The sequence below is a fragment of the Hesperophylax consimilis genome, chromosome 17 (assembly GCF_061612785.1).
Source record: "Hesperophylax consimilis isolate HC1 chromosome 17, BYU_Hcon_1.0, whole genome shotgun sequence".
Taxonomy (NCBI): Eukaryota; Metazoa; Arthropoda; class Insecta; order Trichoptera; family Limnephilidae; genus Hesperophylax; species Hesperophylax consimilis.
In genome coordinates this window covers 10,389,712-10,411,778 of record NC_142852.1, presented here as the reverse complement: position 1 = coordinate 10,411,778, position 22,067 = coordinate 10,389,712, and the positions used below count along the sequence as shown (strand labels likewise).

The 22,067-nt window shown below is 35.2% G+C and overlaps 1 protein-coding gene across 1 annotated transcript; it reads right to left on the bottom strand.

Moving 5' to 3' along the window:
- Window positions 1–3,391: 3,391 nt before the first annotated feature.
- On the bottom strand, window positions 3,392–21,723 carry LOC149415957 (mucin-5B-like). The gene is made up of 8 exons (XM_089641774.1): window positions 21,693–21,723; window positions 18,449–18,634; window positions 17,663–17,854; window positions 17,192–17,380; window positions 16,923–17,104; window positions 5,531–5,735; window positions 4,824–4,979; window positions 3,392–3,561 (listed from the first exon to the last, which is right to left on the bottom strand). The coding sequence occupies exons 1-8, from the start codon at window positions 21,721–21,723 to the stop codon at window positions 3,392–3,394; spliced, it is 1,311 nt and encodes a 436-aa protein (XP_089497900.1).
- Window positions 21,724–22,067: the final 344 nt, after the last annotated feature.

The following is a 22,067-nucleotide window of genomic DNA, read 5'->3' as shown; positions in this document are numbered from 1 at the left end:
GTTAGTCACTTATCGCAGAGAAGGTACTTAAATGGCGTGATAAAAAATAATTAGGAGCGGCGATATTTCATACGCTGGCAACACCGGCTAAGTTTGCGTACAGGATTTAAGCTGCTGCCAGACGCAAAGCTCACATCAAAAGTTAATGTACAGCGCATCATCTTTTCTACCGACACACGACGCTATCAAATATTTCTTCCTATGGTAGGAGAGGGGGTCAGTTGAATTCGAGAGCGGTCGAGGAACATAATTTCATCTGTCAAAGTGACAACTTTACTAAGGGAACACGGAACTTAGTTGGTAGCTCCGTAATTAAAATGACCCCCTCTCCTTTTTACGGCGGAGAGGGGGACGCATAACTTTTCAAATATCGCTTCGGGAGCGGATACGTAAAATAAATTCGGTTAGCGAAGTTCAGAACCACACTTATAGCGCGTTATCTTTTTACGTGTGTCGGGTCTGTATGGGATTGTATGGCGAGCGCTATTGTGCTTTATATTATCTGTTGATGTGAGCTTTGCGTGTGGCAGCACCATTATAACCTCAAAAGTCTACGCTTTTATTGAATGGGTCTCTGGAATACGTAATAATTCCTGATAACTGTCAAGATTGGCAAACAGAAATATACTATCACCTGAAGCTTAATCGTCAGTATATTTTGAATTAACCCGAACATAAGAAAGAGATAAGTTAAAATTCGATTCAAACGCTCTTTCTCCGTGGCAGCGAGACACAAACCGGCCGTGAGTACTAACTACATTAACCTGTAAATACTGATGACGTGTCATTATTTATATTACGAGAGTGTTAGATTCTTTGAGTATCTTCTTTTGATTCTTTGATCTCCTTCCGCTCACCACTACATTCAGCCTCACAACATACCCCAATTGGGGATTCCTCTCACTGGCTCCAGACGGTTGGGAGCAATTGGGACTCTTGTGTAATATTTACATTAAAAAAGGTACATGTGTTTCAAAATAAATATGGTCAACGAACCCTTGAACATATAAAATACCATTTATATTTGACAAGTTGACACGAAATTAAAATAAAAATAACAAAAACTCTCTTATGAAATTCTCTCTGATGACTTCTGACTTGGCTCTTGGCAAGGAACCGTACATTGGATATTATGATGTTATTTGACTTGGTTAATATGCAGAAAAGTGGGACACGGTTAGTACGCACTTAAAAAAACTATTTGTATCAATTTCAGGAGTAGGGAACCTGCGGACCGCGAGGTTTTTTAAAAATAAAAATACATTTCTTTATTTTTACGGTGTTCCAGATACATTTTAAGGCATTATTACAATACCCACAGAAAAGTACAAAATTACATTTGTTGTGCAGGTTTAAAATTCTGATAGCTGATCATGTGCAAACATCGGAGAAACCCATGTTCATGTGCTGAGTGTCGCACAAAGATTCAATCTTAAGTTAAAAGCAGTTTTGTCTTCTGAATGATGTGTTAAAATTCCAAATACGGATTCATCTGCTAACTCATTTCGAAGGAAACCGTTTACATGTTTTTGAGTAAAATTTAAATTATAGTTTCACACCATATGGTGCAAAATTCCGAGGAAAATCATTTACTTGTTCCTCGTGTAACGATTATTTCAGATCGTTGACTCTTAGGCAGATTTTTTCTTGAGCTTAAACCAGTTTTGTGTTCTGAACGCAACTTATATTTCGATTTGCAGAGTCATTAATTTCTAGTAGTAGACTCATTTGTGAACGTGACATTTAGTCACTCATTTTCCGTTTTTTATTCGAAAGGCTAGGTGTTACATACAATAAAAAAGCAGTACTTGGCAAAATTACAACAATAACATTCAATGACAGCTGTCGTGTTTTTATTTCACTCTTGAAATATCTCAAAATAAAATAAAAAATTCTAGCTAAAATCTAAATATCTATATTTTAATAGCTTTAATAGTGAAGTGAAGTTATACTAATTAATATTTCGTGCCAAAATGACTACACGAGCAACTGCAAAAACACTAAATACTACGGACACCCAACTCCTCCAACTTCTTGACAAAAAGTTTGAAGAATTTAAGGTACAATTTCTGGAAATCATCAGAAACGAGTATAAAGAAGAAATCGAGGAATTAAAAAATAAAATATTAACTCTAGAAAAAAAAATTGATACGAAAAAAAACAACAACCTTGAAAAAACTCTGGAACAAAACGCCGTAATACAAAGTGAATTTAAAGAATTACAAAAACAATTGGATGCTAACGAACAACACGCACGCATTAATAACATAGAGATCATTGGGATACCAGAAAAAAAACAAGAGAACCTGACGGAGATTATCAAAAGGATCTATTCAGAATTAAATATAGTAAGCGACGACATTGAATACGCCACCCGAGTCACCCCCAAGGAGAAGATTGAAGGAAGACCGCGGAATATTATAGTAAAACTAAAGGGCAGGAAACAGAAAGACGAAATCATAGCAGCAATCCGGACAAGAAGGGGCCTAACAGCAGAGGATATTAACTTTAATGGAAAACAACGGATCTATATAAATGAACATTTAACTCATAAAAATAAAGTACTCTACAAAAAGGTCAGAGAGTTTACCAAAACTAATAAATTCAAATTCTGTTGGATCAAAAACTGTAAAATTTATGTAAGACTTAATGAAAACACAAATCACCATTGCATAAATAATTATAATGATCTAGAAAAACTAAAAACATACAATATTTCCGTCAAATAACTTTCCAGCAACTTTATATTAACTGCACTATATACTTAATACAATGGAATCTTTAGAATTATACTATCAAACAGAACAGAATATGTAATATTTACAATAACATATTATTCAATATCGACATCTTCAATTGCGAATTTACTAAATATAAAATGACCTTAAAAGAGTATTTCACTGATGTTTCTGATGTTTATGTTTCTAGTATTTATATATTTATAATCCTGTTATGGTATGATTTATATGCACAACATTGTCTTCTTATGGTTATGGTTATGATATGATTTATATGCACAATATTGTTTGTATTCTTATGGTTACCAATGTATCGATAATCTTTTATTTTATATAAATTTTAGTATTTTTTTTTTCCCCTTTATTTTTGTTGTATTATTTCGTTCTATTATTTTATACAATTCTTTTATTTTATATAATTATAACTTCACATTTCTCATAAATTTAATTATTTCTTCTAATGCTGTCTTACGTAAAGTCACAAGGAGGAAATCCGTAATTGGTTTTATTTTGGCTATTTTACTTATGTACAATCTGTAAAAATATAAACTGTTGATTTCCCAAAAATGAATAAATAAAAATAAAAATAAAATAAATAAATAACAAGTGTAAAAAAAACAAACAAATATCAAGAATTGTTGAATAAAACAAACCTAGTTGGTTTTACCTGCTGACTGTGTAATTTTTTTATAGCGTTTTAAGCATTTATAATTGAAACGCGGCAGGTCTATCTCAATTTCAACTTTATAAGGAACTCTCGCTTCATCTTCCTCTCGGGCTTCTGGTTCCGGCTTGATGGTTACAGACTCCATATTAAAGCTACCTGGAAAAACAAAACAACAATACCTACATTGATCAAATGATCATATTAATCATGCCAAGACGAACATCAATAACTACACATAATGCATTTAAGAATACGATCGCCCCTCTTCGAGAGATCTGAAATATATATATTTTATTGTTATAATAATTACGCTTAAAGATACAACTGAATAACTACGTAGATGAGTAAAATTGGATAAGAGACTAAAATAAATAAAATGGGCGCAGATTTCCGCTTCAGGGACCAATTTTTCAAGAAAGTTGTGCAAATAGTTGTTTTTTATAGTTATTAAGTTGAGTCAAAGTTGAGTTGAGTTAAGCATGGCCAGCGATCCTGAAAGTTGACCACAGAGTTTAACTAATTAACCATGACACCGTATTTCCACAGAGATAGGCAGTGAAAATGGACCTCAACAGCACACACTATGTCTTGTCACATTCAAATATCACCTCATACATAATCTTCTATTATTGTGACCTTTGACATGACATGACCCGATTGAGTATTTGGTTTACTTGATTTTGGTATGTCTTCCTTGGGAGTCATCAACTTTTTCTACCATTCAAATCCGCATCATGAATATGTATAACGATTTTACTATGATAATTGTAATGATGACTTAAGATTAACAAATAATGTTACACATAGTTTAAAGATAAAACAAATTAATATACAACGCGATTCAACATAATTTTTAGAGAATTTTGATTTCGCTATTTCGACCACTTATTATTGACACTGATATTGAATACTGGACACTCTCTGATGTAACTGTGTACATGTCTGTTCTATGACTGTCTTGACATATGTCCCTTTTGAGAGTTGAATAGTTAGTAATCGGAACATGAAAAAGGTTTTTCTCCACTGTGAAACAGCATGTGTTTCATCAAATCTCCCTTTCGAGAACATGACTAGTTACAATCGCAACATGGAAAAGGTTTTTCTCCACTTTGAGTCAGCATGTGTATCGTCAAATGTCTCATTTAAGAACATGAATAGTTGCAATCGGAACATCAATAATTGCAGTAAGAAAACGAAAAATGTTTTTCTCCAGTATGGGTGCGACGTTCTAAATCTGACTTTTGCACGAGTGGTTACGATGGGGATAAGATAATCGTTTTCCAGCAGAATGCTTCTTCAGAACTTTCAATTAGTCAGAAAATTATTACAAATAAAGCTTAACAAGTGTAAGAAGAATTAGTTAAAAAAAAAAGGAAAAAATGGCACGAATGAAATGAAACAAAGTAAGTCACTTTTACCTGCTGACTGTGTAATTCTTTCAGAGCGTTTTAAGCATTCATTATTAACACCCGGCAGGTCTACGTCAATTTCAATTTTATAAGGAACTGCTCGTTCATCTTCTTCTTGGGGTTCTGGTTCCACCTTGATGGTTACAGTCTCCATATTAAAGCTAGCTGGAAAAACAAAACAACAATAAGTAAAAAGATCAAATTATCTAATAAATCACGCCAAACGTACATCAATAACTACAAGTAATGCTTGATGATCAATCTGCGAGAGATATTGCAATGAAATAATTTAATTTGTTAAAATAATTACGCTTAAAGATACAAGTGAATAACCATGTAGATGCGGGAAATTGGATAAGAGACTATAAGAAATAAAAAGGACTCAAGATATCCGCTTTAGGGACCAATGATTCAAGAAGTAAAAACCATTAGCTCTTGAGCACCTTCAGCACGGAGTTTTGTTGTTTACAGAGAATGGAATAAGGTTTTTTTATAGGAAAATCTTGAGAAATCGAGTAATGTAAGATAAATATTTGCCTCGGTTTGGCAGTTTTCTGTAAAGATAAATTTAAAGGAAAATACAAAAGTAACTTATGCATGGCAAAAGAGGACGTTCTGAATAAGCACATGTCCTGTCTGCGCGACATTTCAAAATGGACATGGATTCCGAACATTTCAATTTAACTTTTTTTTTCATAATATACAATGCAACTTACTGGCTGGACAAGTACTCTCCTCATACTGCGAAAATTCCTTCTTTACTTTTGACAGGTCAAATTCTATATTCGTATATGATATTTTACCCCCGACTACTTCCTGGTGCCCTGGTTCCGTCTTGATTGAAACAGTATCTGAATTTAATAGATCCATGGCACTGCTGGGGTAACGAATGGTAATTGGTTTAATCCCAAAGAAATATACCTGAAACAGGACATTGTCATAATGAAACATTCATTTGTATGATCATTCAATATTTGATGGTAGTTAGAATCTTCTGTTGAAACAATGAAGTTGTGCGCATTACACACATATTTGATCTTATAATTTTAAACTTAAACTTAAGTAACTTGAAAACGGTTAAGAGAATAGTCGGATCACTCAATTTAAACAGGTATTAGTGTAGCAGGTGTAACAGGTAATGTGTTAAAATCCAGTTGTAATTTTTCTAGTAAGTTTTTGACGAAGTAAAATATAGCAGTATCGTGTGCGTTGAATTGAAATTGCATATGTCATTCCTATATATTTGAAAAAGGAGTGCCCCTCATGTGGATCCTTGAGGAGCTCCATAGTTTGTGTTGTGTTGTGTTGACTGTTTTTGTTATCTTAGCTGACATATTGCATTCACAGGTCACATTGACAAACTAAATGGATTCCATAACTTACCGATTGGTGCTATAAAATAATTCAAGATATGGCGATACGATAGTTCACGTTAGCGTTAGACAATTGTTTATTTGAGCAGCCGTAGTTCAAATTAAGGAACAGAGGTCGCTCAGTTTGATTTGGATTAAGTTTCGCTGCCTAAACGAATAGCGTGATTAGAAAATATCATCTCTAGCACTTACTAGTAATTCTCATGCATGTGGTGATGAATTTTACTTCCAGGGTTAAACAGTGAAATGTATATTATGTAGAAATAGATTAAGAAACTGGATAAAATCATTGACCGTGAAGAAACCTTGCGTCATAAATTTAATGGTGATATTCAGTGTTGCCAACTCGATAATTAAGGCTGAGATACAAAAAGACCTAGAAAGGATTGAAAAATCTCGTAACTCCAAATTTCCCTACAATATTTTCGTTTTATTTCAAAATTTCAACACATAAATGTGGAATGAGTTCAATATTTAAAAATTTGAATATTAAAAAAAACCACGAACTTAACCGTTTAAAATTGCGTTAGCTCACTTCTTATTTTAATTATAAATAACTAGTTGCAAGAACCTAACAGTTTTTATTCGCTAGTTATAAGTTGTTATAATAAACGCATGTTATATTTATAGAAAGTAGAGAAAAGTTGATGTTTTGTAATCAAATCATAAACAACCCTCAGCAACGCCGGGTACACGTAAGCTGGTAAAATAATAAAATTAACACATTATTATCAGCATTAATTACTCGCCTGAAACATCCATACAAATTGAAAATATCTTCCGGTAAAAATAATTTCGCCGATGGGAATGGATATTTGAGGTGAGTAATTATTTATGCTTATAATAATTTGTTATCATTTATGTTAAGCATAAAAACCTTGTCTAATAAACATTAGTTTATCATTAAAAACATTGTTAGGTTTTTTTTCCTCTTAATTTGGCCTCCGTGACAACTTGGAACACTTTGCTCATTGTTTTCATCGCCAATTGTCGATCTTTTTCATTACCCCCATTCACAAATTTTGCAAAATAAGAATTCGTTAATACTGACGAATTACATTTTGCAACATAGCTGTAGAAATGCTTTTCATAGAAACAAAAGTTTAAATTACCAGAATACGTAAGCTGCTATGTTTGATCGTAGTTAGTGTAGAATTCTAATATTCCATACCAACCAAGGGTCTACGTTCAACCTGAGCAGCGTCCTCGTACGTGACTCCAGAAGCCTCCAGTCAGGTTGTAAGGCTGATCGGCTTGTTGGCTTCTTTCGTTTTCACGCCAAGGATTGGCTTGCCGTCTGAGAGAGATTGAGAGGTTCTCTTCTAAGTAAAACACTTGTGTTTTGGCTTGATATGTTTTAATATGTCACAAACAAGAGGGTTGACTTAAAACTCAGAAAGAGAAGCGAGAGGTGATTTATAATGAATGTAGACTCAATGATAATGTAGAATTGAATCCCGGTTTGGAATCACAACACGCTATTTATAAACAAACCAATATTTGACGTGACCACAGACACAAGATATTATAGACGCGAAATTCATGACAATATTACACTATGACGTGCCATAGACAAAAATATTTAACATAAAAGGTGGCATAGACTGACAAAGATAATGTAAAAGGCTCTACACATCGAGATTATAACATGAGAAAGTGAAAGATTTTAGGCTTGACTGAATTTAAATATAAAACAGGACAATCACAAGATACGACACGAAACACAACCGAGTCCTTAAAAAACGTTAAAAATTGTTAAAATGACCTACGAGCGTTGCATCAAGATTGTGATAATAACGTTTAAATGACGCTTTACTATCGGCCATATCCTGAAAAATATTCAATTTGTTACTTTTACCCAAGAGCGGTGCAACAAGCACACCCCAGATGAGATTGAGATAATACTGTTTAAATGCATGTAATTGATGTCATTAAATATATACAAATAATATAAATCATCAGATAATCGCTGCTGTAAAAATCTTGAATACTTTCCCAGATAATCTGACTGTCGGTGAAAATCTGGCTCTGCAATTTTTCCTGAATTGCCGTCTCCATGCTACGGGTCGTCGTACTAACAGTGGTTTGTCATTTAAAATATATTCAGTGTCCTAATTAAAAATATTATGGATTGCTCAGAAGCCCTTGCCCGTTTAGAAATGGCAACATTCCAGTTGGGAAGCATATAAAGAGACTGGGACACGGTCAAGCGGCTTGATCGCAAGCACGTAGTTTTTTTGTCTATTGTTGTCTATTGTTGTCTATTATTGTCTATGCTTAGCGGCTTGACAGCCCGCATCAAGCCTCTCCGTCAAGCATGGCCACGCCTTCCTGTGATTTCGTGGTGGTCTATGTATATGTACTTCTATGCCTTCCTGTCATTTCGTGACTCGCGGCAAAATGGAATCTGTCAAAGACAAAGCGTTCTTGGCTCTTACGTTAGCTTTATGTTTGAATAAAATAATAAAAAGAAACGAATTTGGTGTCAAGAATGGTACAAGTTAAGGTACCGCTTTACCCATGAGCATTTGCAAAGTGTATTACAGGCTACAGCTATTTTTTGTATGAATATCTTGTGCGGTATTCATACAAAAAATATGTTTTCTCCATTGAAAATTCAGAAAATTATTTATTCTACAGTTTGATTATTAATGACCTTGAAAACCGCTGTCATAATTATTAAAAAATACTAAAATACTTCCAAAATTTTTAAATTAGATGGATTTCTACAAATTGAACACAAAAACAATAACTAAGTACCTATTTTACAACAATTTTATTCAATTTATATCATTGTTTATGATACGTGATATTTATTTGTCTATTGTCGTTTGTCTATTCCCACAAAAATATAAATTCGCATCAAGCCTCGCCGCAAGCACGTAGAATTGCGCAATGCTTGCAAGCCAGCTTCGGTACACGGTCAAAATGCTTGACACAAAGTGCCATAGACAATAAACTACGTGCTTGCGATCAAGCCGCTTGACCGTGTCCACGTCCCATTACACGGTAAGGGTTTTTACAATCAAGTTGGCAACACTGACAATTAATTATATCGAAATTGTTGACGCATTTTTCCTTCAGGTTTCATCCTGTTTCCAAATCTATCTTTACACAATATACCTTACACTTTTTAATCCTGCTTTATCGTCACATGCTTGTAATAGTTACTGGTAAGTTCAAATGCTGATATTTTCTATGCAAGCATTAATTTCGGTAGGCATTCATTTTGCAAGCGGCCCTTTTTCCAAATCAAACTAAGCGACCCTGTTTTAATTTCGACTACAGTTGTTAAAATGCAAAACTGCACTGTGTTTTAAATGTGAAATTTGTGCCAATCGGTAAGTAGGGTAATTCATTTAGCGTTTTGTTTGAAGAACGTTTAAACTCTCAATTTGACGTCTACCCAGTATTACCAAGACGTTGATTCAAATAATAACAAAATATGGATTGCACATATTTTGTTATAAAAGCGTTATGTCGTATCCGATACACTGTAATATCTGTTAATACAAAGATAGTGAGTAATCCTACGATTGTCTTAACCGTTTTCAAATCACTTAATTTCAAGGTCACAATTAACATATGTACATTAGGGTGGATCGATTTTTTGTTTTTATGTTTTTCTTAGGAGCGGGGTGTGGAATGGATGCTCTATGGGGATACCTTTAAAAGTCATTATGACATCATTAAGATATTTTGAGTGCAAGTACTGCCCCAAGTCAATTCAAATTTTAAAAAAATAGCGTAAAACTAGAAAAAGAAGGGTTTAATCTTTGCTCAATAAAAGTAGTTAAAATATTAAAAAAAATTACTTTTCATTTACTAATAATATTATCTACTAATCAAGAAACAATAAAAGTACCATTGCTACACAAAAAATCACAAAAATCGTTAAAGAATATAGTCAAAAATCATAAAAGTTATTGTATTTTATAGTCCTTCTTCGAATTCAATACTGGCATTATACGACAAGATTCTAGCTTGTTTTGTATCCACCCTTCACGTTTTTCAGGGCCACAAACAGCAGAACATGGTGCCGTTACCACTTTGATGCATCTTTCCGTGGCTTTCGTGTGACAGGGCATCAATCGGAACTTACACAAAATGTTGGATTCGATAATTTCGTGGTCTGCAATGGCATCAATTATTGTCTCGCTAGATATCAGTTTTGTAAGAGGTGCTTTTGATGTTTTTTCCCAGTTGATCAAGTCAATATAGTCTTCTGCGTTGAAATTAAAAGTAGGTAGCTTAAATACTCTTATTGGAGAGAACCCCAACGTAAGTTCTCGGATACTTAGAATCCGTCTGAGAGCCAACTCTCTAATCTGTCTTCGTTCGTCGTTTAACATACTAATAAGTATATTTTCGCTTGGCCAAAATACCCGTTGCATTGAATTACGGGATTTACCACCTTTTTCAAATGCTCTGGAAGGTAACGAGACAATTTTATGGTTTCATGGAGGTGTCTCGCCGGTTGAAGTCTGCTCTTGGTTGTCTCGAAGGCTGTGTTTTTATTTTAAACCACATCGGAGCATACACTCTTAGCACAAATTCAGTCAATATCACCTGATTTCTGTCAGATTCTTGGTTGATGTGTAAAGTCGGAGAATAGTATTGGCTGTTGTTAACCAACGCGAATGACAGATTTTACCCGGGTTTCTTTTTGTTAAGTTTTCATTACATTGTCCTTCGGCGATTGCTCGGCACATTTCCAATAAATAAAGTTGGTCTGTGCTAAGGTCGTCACGGGATTTTGTAATTTCATAAGTAAGTTGCATTCTATTGCTTGAAATTCTATCACAGGAAGATGTTCACAGTTCTTGAGTAACTTTCCTAGTTGGCCGCTAAAGCTTCTAGGACCTGTTGTTGTTCCATCAAGGTATTCGAAAAGGTGTCTCAAACTTAACTCATTAGCATGTAACTGACAGACCAACCACCGAAGTGGACGATGGAGCTTTCCTTCAACAAGTCGAATAATGCCAGACTTAGTTCCAGTATTAACTGCTGTTCCGTCACATCCGATAGCCACGATGCACGCTAAATCAATGGATTTTGCCACAAAATATGCAAACAATTTGTGAACTATTGTTTTAGCATCGCCGAACTAAACGCCCATGTGGCCAATGTATTGTGAGCTAGGTTCTTTCAAAAGACTGGTATGTTCTTCTATCACAACTTTTCTGCGTCCATCCTCCATGATTAATGTTTTATCCTTTGACCGTCAAACGATATGCAAATGCACGAATCAAAATGGGGCTGGTTGATGGCAGTCAGTGTGGTCCTAGTTTTGGCACGAGCACGTCGAATCTTATTACGATCGATCACGTTTGTTAGATTATCTGTTATCACTAATCCAGTATCTTGCAATGTAGCGCAGACGATGGCAGCACCTGCCTGATCAGAAATACTGTATCGATCCAATGTTCTGGATACAACAGATAGTCCACTGTCTGTTGGATTTATAACATAAGAAGAAGGAGTATATGAAGCAAAGTAATGTTGGTCAGTTGGAAAATCAACGTTAGTAAAACTTGAAACTGTACTGCGAGATACGGACGGTTGATCTAAAGATGCGCGGTGCGCGAGCGAGGCGCGAGAAAGTGGACTCGGCAATTTGTCAAATTTTCGCGGGAAAGTATATATTATAACATTTTTTTAATATTATTAAATAAGGCGCGGCAATTTTCATTCATTATGAAATGTAAAAGTAAAAATTAAAGTATTAATATTGACACAAAACTGTTTTATAAAGGGACAATTTTTTACCAGATTTTGAAAAATTCAACTGCTTTGGGGCAGTACTTGCTATCAAAATTTTAAATTGATATTTTGTATGCTTAATTGTATGTACCTAGAGCATCTATTCCGCACCCCGCGAAAACTAATTTATAAAAAATAAAAAATTCCATACAATGGCGATCCACCCTAATGTACATTGCATAGGTCTTCACCGTTTTAACCGAATATTCCAACCGGATCAAAATATTCAAAGATCATGCATTTTAAAGTTTCGTTATAACAATGTTATGTTTCTTGGGCTTGAACCAATTATCGAACGTTACCACAACAGTGCCATGGATCTATTAAATCCAGATACTGTTTTCATCAAGAAGGAACCAGGACCCCAGGAAGTGGTCGGAGGTAAAATACTCTATAAAAATATAGATTTCGACCTGCCAGATGTAGATAAGGAATGTTCGAAGTATGCTGAGAGTACTTGCACAGCCAGTAAGTTGCGTTGTTTATATGAACGAACATTTAAATGTTCAATTCCGATGTTGGGGATCCATGTCCATTTTGAGATGTACGTAAAGTTCTTTGGTATTTTCCTCAATAAGTTTCTTTACGGATAACTGCCAAACTACAGCGAAATTCAGTTCCCAATTCCTCAAGTTTTCACTTCACTTTGTTTGGGACATAACATATTAACTTATAAGTTAGAATACACAATTGACGCAAGAAAACATTATTCCATCGGCTACGAACAATGAAAGTCCGTACTGAAGGTGCTCCATAGGTTTTCCTTTTTGAAACATTGGTCCTTGAAGCGGACATCTGGGGTCGTTCTCATTTATCAAAGTCTCTTATCAAAATTTCCGCACAGATGTGGTTATTCAATGATATCTTTTAATAATAATAATAATAATAAATTTATTTCACATAAAAAATCATACAATAAAAACATGTGGAAACTTTGACTAGCCAACTAGGAATGGATCCTGTTTTAGACCAGTCAAATTGACAAGTTTAGTTCATATTATAATTTAGTACTTAATATAAAACAAACCGGTAAAGTAAATAACAGCCAGATAGTTGTAATAAAAAGACAGATCACCACAGGAGTAGTAAGGTAGAAAAAAGGTAGAAAAAATGGGAAGGGTAGTTTATAAGTTTATAATATAGATGGAAGATTAGAAAATAATCGATAGCATTGATAAATAAAGTACAGATTAATACAGAATTGACAATAGTGTTCAGGGGTGATAAATATGTGTTTTTGTATTGTATGTACTTTAAAAAATTATGTATCAGTGTTTTGACAATAATGTACATATATATTTTTTATAATGAGATTATCTATTGATCAACATATCTTCACTTTTTACCCTCCCTAAATCAAGGAGCCAGTCGTTGACCAATTTGCGCAAAACATTTGTACTTTTCGTTTTCCAAGCATTAGGAATGATATTAAATAATTTAGGTCCTAAGTACGAGAATTGCCGTTGCCCAAGGGACGTCGTGGTTTTTATTAGGACTATTGGATTATTCCTTGAAAGTCGGGTGTCGTGAAGGTGGTCGATGGAAGGGAAATGCTGACGTTGTTTTTGTGCAAGTAATATAATCTTTCTAATATACAGTTGTCTAACATCGAGAACTTTTATTTCCGTGAATAATGCATCACTGGGGTACCTGAATGGTTTTTTGAGGATGACTCTTAGGAGTGATTTCTGTGCTTTAACCAGGGAGTCTAATATTGTTTTGGCACAGCCACCCCAACCTAGGGATGCATATTCGAGTAGGGAATTACACATGGAATAGTATATTGATTTCATATCTTTTACAGAGAGAATATTTCTGATGGTCATAAAGAGGTGGGTAAGTTTTCTGACTTTTGAGGCAGTTGAGTTAATGTGTTCTTCCCATCTCAGATATTTGTCAATGGTGATTCCTAAATATTTTAAACTATCTACGGATTCTAGGTTTTTGCAAGTACAAGTATTCGGTTCATTACAAATGTGAATAGTAATATTCAGTATTTCCTTGGGTTGTCCCGCTTGAGTTGTACTAAAACGTAAAAATTTTGTCTTTTCCGTGTTGAGAGTGAGGAGATTATTATCCAGCCAATGTTTAACATTGTTTATCCGAATTTCGGCTTTTCTATGCGTTTCGAACCAGTTTTTCGCCTCAAATATTAAGACCGTATCGTCAGCAAAAGTGATAATATGATCGGCAAGGTTACTGTTACAAAGATCATTAATATAAATATTAAACAATATCGGTCCTAAAGTACTTCCATGTGGAACACCAAATTCGATATTGGCTGAATCGCTTAGAGTGCTACTAATATTAACTCTTTGGCTTCGATTTTCTAGATAGCTTCCTAACCATTTAAGTAACTGCCACTGAATACCGATTCGTTGAAGTTTTTTCAAAAGGATTTTGTGCGAGATGGTATCGAAAGCTTTAGCCAGATCCAGAAAGAGCGCGATGGTTTTAATTCCTCGATCGATGTTATTAGAAATTACTTTAGTTAGATTGCCAATGGCATTTTCGGTACCTAAACCCGGTCGGAAGCCAAATTGTCTTTCAGAAAGAATCTTATTATCTTCAAGGTAAAAGCTAAGACGGTTTTTGACAATTTTTGAGACCGAATTGACCAGAGATATCGGCCGGTAATTTTGAATCGCAGATTTATCTCCATTTTTATGTAGTAATACAACAATCAAATGTTTTAGATGGTTAGGGAATGTTCCTGATTTGAGACTTAGATTTGAGATAAAAGCTATCGGAGTTGCTATGAATGACTTAATTACTTTTAGCAGATTTGTCGAAACTTTGTCTGGTCCACAAGCGTTGGATGGCTTTAGGTCGTCAATTATTTCCAAGACTTCGTTCGTCGATGTTTGTATATTGTCTATTTTATGGTTGAGGTTAGAGGTGACCAACTTGGCAAGATCGGATTCAGTTTTATTGCATTTATCGAGGATATTCTTGGCAAGTGTGGTTCCCACTGACGTGAAGTAGTTATTAGCAAAATTCGCCATATTTTTAGGATGAGGAGTTTGTGTTACCGATATTTAATGATTTAATTTCGGAAGACCTGTTGATTTTTGTTTTACTAATATTAAGAAATGCTTCCCACATACGTTTTGGAGAATAAGAATTTTCGTAAACGAACGCTTTATAATAATTTTCTTTAGTATTTTTAATAATCGTTTTGCATAAGTTCCTGTATTTCTTATAGTGAGTTTGAACTAAAATATTATCTGGAAACTTTTGCGCCCTTTTGTGGAGTTGGTTTCTTTTGTGAATCGATTTGACAAGGCCGGGAGATATCCAGGGCGTAAGTTTTAACTGGCTGTTCGGTATGAGTTTGTTACTTGTATGTTTAGATATATATGTATGAAGGATGGAGATGAATTCGTTCATTGCAATGTCAGTATCAGTTTGATCAAATACTTTTTGCCAGTGTTCTAATTGCAAGTCCTCAGTTAAATTCTTGTAGTTTGTTCGAGGGAAGTATTTAATTTTTGCAGTTGTGGGCGGTTTATCTTTAAAGCAGAGGGCTGTTGTGTAGTGGTCGGAAATTGAAGTGTGGATAACAAAAGAGTCAGTGAAGTTAATATTTTTTATGTTGATGTGATCCAAACAGGATTTTTTCGTGCCCTGTTCACGATTAGGTGTATTGATTGTTGTTATGAATCCGTTTTCTGTGAGCATGCATAGGTAGTCATCGAATTGGGGGTGAAATGGAGATAAAGTGTTAATATTAAGGTCGCCTATAAGGATTTGCCTTTCAAATTTATCGGAACTACTGATAACAGTTTGGAGTGAATTCAAAAAAGAATCTATGTTCAGGAAAGAAGGTGATCTATATATACCAAAAATACATAAGTTATTATTAAGAGCAGTTCTAAGGCAGTTACCTTGCGATACTAAGATTTCTTCGACTTGCGCTTGAATACCACCTTTGATGTAAACAACGACCCCACTAGATTTATTTATATTATTAATTGAGTGATATTCCGTGTAAGTTTTGTATTATTTTAGATGTGTAGTTTTTGTTGATCCAACACTCTGATAAAATTAAAACATCAAAAGTATAATTGAATTGATCTAGAAATAACAGAAAATCATCATTGTTTGACATACTTCTGATATTCTGGTGAATAATCTTTAAACTATAAGACTTCCAACTGTAATTATTTAATTTGTTGATATTGACAATCAAATTCGTGTTGCAAGTTATATCTGTGTCACTGTAGATATCAGGAGGTAATTGAATCATAATTATTCAGATGAAATGCTAAGCAAAGAATATTTCACTACTATACGGTTTTGATCCATTTCCAGAAACAGTATAGCATACATAATATAATAGTATTTATGAAAACAAATGTCATAATAATCGAAGTATTCCCAGGTAAGTGAACACAGAAGTATTAGTGAATAAGTACATGGCAGAATCGGTAACATAATAATAATATAATGAATAGCGGAAAGTAGCATACCTCGTGAGTATATTTGGTTCAAATGACTGGGTGAGGATAATAACAGGATATAAAAATGGCAATAATAATAACAAAACCTTCATCTTATATTTGTTATCGGTATAAGTGTATTGTATTTGAGATAGTCATAGGGAAACCAGCTTGTTTTCACCTGATAGAAGAATTGCGCCTGAACCACTCACTCTCCGCAAATAAATCTGTCCTTCTTTGATCCATGCAAATTGATATCGTTTCTCTTTTGCAACTTGGCGAGTTTTATACCAAATCTGGTTCGCCCGAAAAGATAATTGCTCAGAAACATAGATTGGCAACCGGGAGCCAGCGAGACCGATGTTTAACGTGTTAAGTTTTTCTTCGTTATTGGGATTATTCTTGTCGAAAGATTTCACATCAGCCAGCAGTTAGTTTCTAGCCAGTTTTACGTTGCGATACCAGTTTCATGACGTTATTTGCAAAGGTGCGAGGATCTGTCGATACTCACTGAAGCTGTCTCTATCCACGCAAATTCCTGATTCGTCCTCGCAATTTCCTTCCGAGCAGCGGCAGCTCGGGTTGCATCTTTTGTTGGTAGCTTCCCACAGACAGTTGTCCGGCTTCACCACCGTCGAATAACAGCGCTGGTCTACGCAGTAGTCCGGGCATGCATCGTAAACTGTCAGCTCCGGGCACTCGAATTTAGGGGCTGCAATCACAATCATAATGTTAATTACTAAGAAAAAGGAGAAGAAGAAGGAGACGGACAAGTAGAGGGATATAAGTTAGTACTCACGACATTCCCTGATATCGACGCACACCCCGTCGAGCCTGTAGAAGTTGAGCTTGCAGTTGCAGGTGGGCGGAGGCGGGTTCATGGGGTCGTAGGCCGGGCAGCTGGTGGCGGCTGCAGTACCAATCAGGTCACAGGTCTCGTAGGGACAGGGCCTAGCGTACTTGGAAAACTCCTCGTTGACGCCGCACTCTAAAGTAAATAAATTAAAAGACGTCAAGTAAGAATTTTGCTCATTGTAACTGGAAAAGTGTTTTGCAGGAGAAGCAGATGAATATCAAGGTGTCCTGAACGTTAGCATCCTTGGCTCACTGCTGTACAGGACCGCGATATGTGGAGGAGCCTGTTTCATCAGGGTTATTATAGTGGGGTTCGCAATAATGATATCCTCAATAATGACGCAGTGACTTCAAAAGAAGAAAAGTTTTGTTTATTATTTCTGTAAAACAAATGTAGGAAATATTTATAACTTACCACATTTTTCAGGGGTAACACACTCGTTATTCGTATTCCTGAAGAATCCAGGTTTGCAGTCGCAGCCAGGGATGCAGTGTGGAGTTTTGCAATTCCTTTCCGCCACGCTCCGGCCAAGAGTCACACACTTTTCGGCACATGGAGAGATGCAAGCTGAAAATGTCTCGTTATTTCCGGGGCAGATGTTTACTCCTGAAAATTGGACAATAATAATATTTGACTGTTGTAGCTTGAAAGAGTAGTGTACACTAGTAGTATATGTAACATTCATATATGAACGCACACTTAAAAAGATTGTTTATTTATTTTTTAAATATTGAAGAAATATCAGCGATTTTTAAAAGAAAACTCGGAAAAAGATTCGGTCACATCTGGGACCTGAAACCAGGACCCTCGCCTTGCCGGGGAGCTGCTCTACCAATAGCGTTATTGGGACCCTATTTCCGTTAAACATTCACAACTGTATCATACTTCGACTAAGAACTACCAAAATTATCTTCATTTTTCTCACTGCACATTTTTACTGGCTTCTATCTTTATAACGTCTGATCGCAAGATTCAAGTACCAGATGTGACCATATCAGATTCTGGTTTTTCGGTTTCAAATTTTCATTTAAAAATCGGTATATTATCTTCAATATCTAAATATTAGAAATTTGAGGTTTTACAATATTGAGGTATTCAAAAAAAATTTCAAAAACCTATTTTATACAACTGTATTTAAATTTTATGTTGAATGAAATCTAAATAAACGTTAAAAAATAAAAGTCATTTAGGTTATCTTACCACAATCCTGAGGCTTCACGCAGATCCCCTTGGCATTCCTGTAATATCCCTCTGCACAGATACAGCCGGAGCCACAGCTCGGCCTGCAGGCGATGTTGGTAAGACCAAGTGTGGCACAACTTTTCACGCAGGAGTTGTTGCCACACTCGGTCCACACCTCGTGAGGACCCTTGCACGTTTCGGGGTCTGGAAATAAGAATTAAAATCTCGTCCAGTCATTCAGGTTATCTTTCCACAATCCTAGGCGTCACGCAGATTCCCTTGTCATTCCTGTAATAGTCTTCCACATAGATCTGATACTGCCTGAAGCACAGCTCGGCCTGCAGGCGATGTTGGTAAGACCTGTAGTAGTTTTTTATATTAACATTGTCTTCATAATGTTTGCAAGTTGATTATCAGTCAGTTCTGGAAGCCATAATCAGACTATACTAGATTCTATTTTCTTGTTTCATTTGGTAGGGCATTATACGAGTATACTATATAATGCAAGGCTAATGTAAGCGTAATGAATAAGATTAAGAAAGGGACGCTTACATGGTTTCGGGTTGTAGAGCGAATAAGCGAAGAAAGGAGTGTAATGAGAATATATGGCGCAAATGTGAATGGTGAAGCCAACGGGGAAGCCCGTGGAAAATATGGCACGATCAAGTGAATCAGATACTTGAGTCGGGTCGGAATGTACACTGCCGTAGTCTAAACGCCTCTATCCCTCATAGTGTTCGCTGTTTCAATTGTACGCCAGTGTTGTGGTAGGTACTCTGTAGATAGGTATTTTTATACTGCGAATTTATATTGGTTGGCCTAATTTGTTTTTTATTTTATTTTATTTATTTGGGAAAATCAACAGATTATTTACATATATAAGAATACACTAAATAATAAAGATAAAATCCAATAACAGATTTTCACTTAAAATTATAATAATAATAAAAAATGTTAAAACAAGAAACTAAGGGTTCTGTACCCGTGGCCTGAGAAATTTACAAAAAATACAAAATTGTAAATAATAAATAAAAAAATAATAACAGATCTAGGAACACAAATAATATACTAATAACCAGCTAAATTTCAAAAATTAAAATTTAACTGATATACTAATAACCAACAAAAATTCAAAACAAAATGTTTTGTAAAATTTCAACACAGCAGCAATCAATAAAAGCACTACACAATAGCAATAATAACAATATAATAAATGTATACCTACAACTAAATTGAACACATGAGTATAAATTGGAAGGTAAGTAACTGGAAAGGATTCAAAGCAATAACATGATAACTTCAAGTAGAATATTTAAAATTATTTAATGTTAGTTATTACATATCTTTTAAAGGTTCCTAAATTACTTGAGAATATGTCCATATCATTAAAATTCTTATTAAATATACTACAGGCTCTGAATATAAACGCATTTTGTCTTATATTAGTAGAACATTTATGGAGATGAAAAAGTGATTTTTCTCTAGTTCTAACGCTCGGGACTCTAAAATTAATTTCAGACAGAAGGGGAGAACAATCAATAAAGCCATTGATAATTTGTAATAGGTTTTTAATGTTTCGTCGGCGATTCAGTACCTATCGCAGGGACAACGTCATGATTTGATTCGTAATGTTTTAAAAGAATAACAGATCGGCAGGTAGGTAAATTCTCGATATGACCCTCGGTCCAAGGCGTTCCCCTAAAATAAAAGTTATCGGCCTACATATGAAAAGGTCGTTGGCCCGTCTCTCGCTCACAGCTGGTTGACAGTTCGCCTAGCACATTCCTTTTAATGATAACATTATTTGGACGGCAGGTGTCGTAAACTTAGTTCCTGTACTTTGGTTGTATCCGTCTTTTAAAAGGGTCCTCTGGAATTTAATTAATAATATAAAACTCACCCAGTTAGCCATCTCCCACTCTCAGCGTGAAGTCTACCTGGTTACACACTAAATAGCTAAATCAGTTTAGTTTTACGGTCTCCTCCCTACCGGCATTCCATCCTCCTTTTAGCGAAATCCTTGCAATTTATTCAATTTTGGTCCCCTCCCTACGCCTATAAAAGGGTAATTAAATAATTCTGTAGATACAATTGTACCTCCCTAATCTCTGTCAAGATTCGAACCCGAGTTTTATGATTTGTTTGATTCTCTGGTTTACGTCTCCGTGGGTAGAACGCCATCACGCCAATCGTTAATTCCTCCTTAATCCGATCAAACACTTCCTGCCTTTAAATACGTTCACTCTGTTTTAAACGCAATCATTATCATTATTATTTCCATGTTTTTAAGACAAGCAATCTAGTTCGAACTGTATACGAAATCACGCTTAAATCAACACAACTTTATAACACAATCGCGATCGCAAAACACCTTGCGCCCCTGAGGTGATCTTTTCACAAAACGGCGCTCTACAAATTATCCAATTTTCTTTCCTCACTGAGTACAACCACTTTCACTTCACACAAACACCGGTTCAATAATATTTCACTTTAATTCAATATTCAACAAAGCTTTCCAACACCATCTGAATTCACTAATTAACTGTAATTTCACAAAACACTTCTGATTTGTATCGATTTCTCGGAGCTGTTGACGTACCCAAGTTCAAAAACCGACTGTCCTAGCGATCTCTTCTTTCCACCTTCCCGTGGGAACGTGTTTACTTATAAAACCTGCCTGTCAATAAATCTTCTCCCAGTCTAAACAAAAAATTTTTTGGAGCACGTTCGTCTCGTTCATTCATGTGAGTATTAGAATCATCACACCCCTTTCCGAAAATAATGGGAAAGGTCTAGGTCTGATACTCTCATATCAGAGCCTAGATCGTCACTATACACTCTTACATGCTCTTTGGAATTCCACCTTACACTCATTGGTGTCAGTTGATCCTCATGTCTTTTCCAGATTTGCCCTGTGTCTTTTATGAAAATTAAGTAGGTATTAAATCCAATTCTTTTTTTAATGATACCTATCACCCAACCTTTTTTTCCTCTAAAATCCTTAGTCATCACCTTTTTCCCCACCACAAATATATTCATATTTCTTTTCTTAGATTTATAACTCTTTTTCTGATTTTCTCTACTAACTAATATTTTACTCTTTAATTTATCCGACATACACCTCTCCCCCCTCCTTTCCGCAATCACTGGAGAAATGAAATCAAACACGGACCTTAATCGTCGTCCTAACATAGCCACCGCTGGCTCTACACCAGTCGTGATATTTGGGGTATTCCTATAATCAATTAGGAATTTGGTTAACCTATCATCGACGTCTCTCGGTAACCGCCCATTATGTAAAATCTTTTTTTTTTAAAATTTACACGTTTTAACTCCGTTTTCAGCTAACCCATTACTCTGCGGATGATTCACAGGAGAAGTGATGTGCTGGATATTTCTATCTTTACAAAAACGCTTAAATTCTTCTGAACAGAAAACAGACCCGTTATCCGATACTATAGTTTCTACAGTACCAAATTGAGCAAACATCCTCTTTAATTCCCTTAAAGTATTATCCGTATTAGCTTGTTTTAAATTAATGCATTCTATCCACTTGGTACTTGCATCTACTATAATTAAAAAATTTGTATTAGCCATCGGACCAAAAAAATCAATATGTATATTTGTCCACGGCTTT

Bases quoted from the DNA above. Each gene is read 5' to 3' on its own strand.
- LOC149415957 (XM_089641774.1), bottom strand. From the start codon at position 21,723: ATGGGCGGTTACCGAGAGACGTCGATGATAG. The intron at 17,381-17,662 runs GTAAGTTATAAA...TATTTACTTTAG, and splicing joins TGTTACCCCTGAAAAATGTG to AGTGCGGCGTCAACGAGGAG. The intron at 5,736-16,922 runs GTGGATAGAGAC...GTCCTGTTTCAG, and splicing joins AGGACGAATCAGGAATTTGC to GTATATTTCTTTGGGATTAA.